General features: G+C 29.0%; 1 protein-coding gene across 1 annotated transcript in view; it reads left to right on the plus strand.

Annotated features, from left to right (window-relative positions):
• The first annotated feature begins 2,825 nt into the window (after positions 1-2,825).
• Positions 2,826-3,796, plus strand: part of LOC117175274 (cytochrome P450 4C1-like) — a 70,170-nt gene continuing 69,199 nt past the window's right edge. The window contains exon 1 of the mRNA XM_033364982.1: positions 2,826-2,994. Within this exon, the coding sequence (XP_033220873.1) occupies positions 2,826-2,994 (169 nt within the window). The remainder of the gene's footprint in view (positions 2,995-3,796) is intronic.

The raw sequence follows: 3,796 nt of genomic DNA on the forward strand, positions 1-3,796 counted from the left end.
ACTTTCTCAATCAAAAATAATCACAGAAAAAACAAAAGATAAACTTTATATCGATTTCCGACGAAAGATTCTCTGCAACAAAAATTAACTTCACAGGATAAACTTTACATAAATGTCGGTTAAACTTTCTTTTGGTTTCCATGACAAACACATGTTTTTTGAAAGACGCGAAATTTGCTAAATAAAACTTTATCGCTCTAAAAAATGTCCTGCAACAAATTTTATTCTTAGTATTTTCTGTGATGAGTATGTAATAAATTATTACAAATTTCTATATCTTTTTTAGGTGAACAATTTTCGTCTATCAATTCTTTTCCTACCATTTCTCGTTTTCCACACATTTTTTATTTTTATTTTTAATGCCGTTTTTATGATTCAAACAAAAACTACGCGTCCTATCAAAAAGTAATTTATCACAAATATGCAACTCTTTTTCGCTTAAGCAATTTTTGTTAGATTTTTTTTCGTAACTTGTGTCGCTTTTCCAGAATCAACAAATTTGTAGATCTTTTTTGGGTTCACAATTTTTGTTTAGCCATATTTTTTCGTATCTGTCATAGTTTGATCACAAAATGGAATTTTCTATTTTTCATTATTTTTTGTGTAATGAAAATTTGATAAAGAAGATAAATCATTGACAGAATACACGAATTTTCAACGAAATAGTTGAATTTTTAGATAAAAAATATAAATTTGTAACCTTAAATGAAATTTTTTTAATTTCAGCTAAGAAAGGTTAACTTTAAACAAACAAAAAATAAACGAGTTTTTTTTTTAAAACTCTTATTTTAAAACAAACAGTTGGACTTTCTACCAGAACATTAATTTTTCAAAGAAAATAAATAAATTTTGAACCAAAAGGCAGAATTTACCTACCGAAAATAATTAAATAAAACAAAAAAGTTAATTTTCAATTAAATAGTCTAATTATCCACCATTTTTAGGCCGAAAATACGAAATTTAAACTAAAAAGTAAAATTTGCAAAAGAAAGTTAATTTTCAACCTAACAGTTGAATTGTCTTCCAAAATATTTGAATTAATTATCTACCCCCCCCCCCCCCCCCCCCCCCCCCCCCCCCCCAAGGAATTTGAAACTAAATAATAGTGAAATTTTCAACCCAAGAAATAAATTTGCAACTCAAAGTATGAATCTTCAAACAAAAATACGGAATTTTCAACAAAAATACTTGTTATTTTTCTACGAACTAGTGGAAACTTCTACCAAAATAGTTCAATTTTCAACAATTTACATGAATATTCAACCAAAATAGATGAATTCTCAACGAAACATATAGGAGTTGATATTATTTCTGACAAATAAGGTTTTTATTTAAAACTTAACACAGTTGAAATAAACCAAAAAATTCTCAACCAAGTTAGATTAATTTTATACCAAACTAGTTGATATTTCAACAAAAAAAAAAAGATTTTTCTTAACACAAAAGATCAATTTTAAAACAAATAAGCCGAATTTTGAAACCAAAAAAGAAAAAAAAATTTAACTAAATTGTTTAATTTTTCAAACTGAAAAGAAGATTTAAAAAAAAACGTTCAATTTTCGAACCGAAAATATAAATTTTCAAGAAAAAAGTTACTTTTCAAATTTTAAACCGAAATAAATAAATTCTTAACGAAAAATATAATGAAATTATTATTATTATATTATTATAGATATTATTACCGACAAAAAGGATTTTAATTTGACTTCAACACAGTTGAATTTAGCCAAAAAAGACGAATTGTCATAAAAAAAAAATAAGATTTTTTTACCGAAAGATATAAATTTTGAAACGAAAAATCAAAATTTTGAACAAAGAAAGAAAAAAAAATCTATTGAATTGTTAAATTTTCAAGTCAAAAAGACGAATTTTCCACAAAACGGTTGCTTTTTTGAACCACAAATGATAATTTTCAACAAAAAAGTTACTTTTCAATTTTCAAAAAAATAGCAGAACGCTCAACCAAAAGAGATTAATTTTCTGTCCATAACTGGCTTATAAAAACACAAAGTAACTTCCAAGTAACTAAAATTAAAATTCCAAGTTACAGCAAAAATCGTAACAAAGTATGTTACAAGTTAATTTTAAAAATAGTAACGAGAGTTACAAAGAACGGAACTATTCAGTAACTTAATTACTTGGAAAAAGTTACTACCGAACTCTGTAGTGTAATAACTATTTAATAATTTTTGTAAGTTTCTCTTTTATTTTCCGACGCAAAGTCTGTATTTCGAGCAAAGCAGATAATGAAGAATCCGAAAATTGCAATCCAAGAAAAAATTGTGATCATTTTTTTATTAACAAAATAAGAAGATCTTAAATTTGATTACTAAAATATATATATCGCAATATATATATATTTATTAAACCCTGAAATAATTTGCGTCATTTAATATTATGTGAATTTTTGTATGTTACAAACAGATTCATATAATTCATATGGAAGATTTTCATTGTTAGGTAAGCAGGAAGGAAAACCAGTTGAAACAGCGCTTATATTCCTGTGAAGATCGAAGTTTCGTATTTCGAAATTTCCCTTTTCCGCTTAAATACCACTGATTTAATCATACGAGATTTAGTATGTGAGAAAACGCTGATAATGATGGTCCAAACCCTTTTCATGATACAATCTAGTTTTTTCTTAAAGTCTTACTTTTAAAATATGAAGTGAAATATGAAATTCTGTGAAAAATATTCAATAGATTCGTGATTTTCGCTTTAAATCTTGAAAACAGTCTTAAAGAGTAATTGTGGTTTTTTTCTCATTGAGAGTGTAATACCTAACAGTATATAATAAAATAATCGGTTTTTTATACTTTTTTATAATGTTTACGAGTGTATTGGTTATTGTAACGAGTATTTTGGCACTCACTTGGATTTTTACTTATTTCTTCGGTAGTAATGCGAAATTGAAGAAATTGGCATCGCGTTTTCCTGGACCATCAAGCATCCCAATTGTGGGAAATGCTTATCTTCTTATTGGAAATACTGAAGGTGGGATATTTGAATTGTTTTTTTTAAGCTTCTAATGTGTCCCCCAAGGGTTTACATTTTTCTTACACCTTCTCTATTCCTTTACACACCCTCCACACACTTACTTGGTGGTGGAAGGGGGACCTACAGTTTAAGGTGGGTTCCGAACCACCAAGAGCAACAGCCTTAAGTACTTAGAGAAAACCTTTTTCTTTAGAGGTACCGGTCCTACGACTCTCCGGAGATGAACAACTCCCTTGCTAGGCTAGTGTTCACCGCTTTAGCCCCCACGACCATCGTCCCACTGTGAATTGTTTTTTTTAAATATCTCATAATACAGACGGGATAGTAGACGCTTTGAGAGGCTCTTTTAGGGAATTATTGGGAGATGCGAAGCTATCGGGCACCACAACCTTTATGTAGAACACAATGCGTTAGAAAACTGAATCGAGAAAGTCTGTGTCACTGAGGTTAGGGATATAATCACAAATTTTAAAAACGGTAAGGCTTCTGGTGTAGAAAATATTAAAGCTGAAATGTTTAAATACGGTGGCGAGTATACACCTCACAGGTTGTACGAATTGATAAATTTATGTTTCGATCGAGATCGGTCAAGTCTCAGACAATTGCAAAAAAGTGATTATCGTATCAATATACAAATGAAATGGAGATAAATAAAACTGAAATGATTAAAGAGGGTTCAGCTTATTAAGTATGGTAAGTAAAATACAGTCTGTCAAGTTAAAGCGTGGGTGGCTTTACTCGCAGTCGGTAAGGTGTATCGACATGATTTTGGTGTCAAAATATTAAGAAGAGCTCCCTC

The sequence above is a fragment of the Belonocnema kinseyi genome, chromosome 6, assembly GCF_010883055.1.
Source record: "Belonocnema kinseyi isolate 2016_QV_RU_SX_M_011 chromosome 6, B_treatae_v1, whole genome shotgun sequence".
Classification (NCBI taxonomy): domain Eukaryota; kingdom Metazoa; phylum Arthropoda; class Insecta; order Hymenoptera; family Cynipidae; genus Belonocnema; species Belonocnema kinseyi.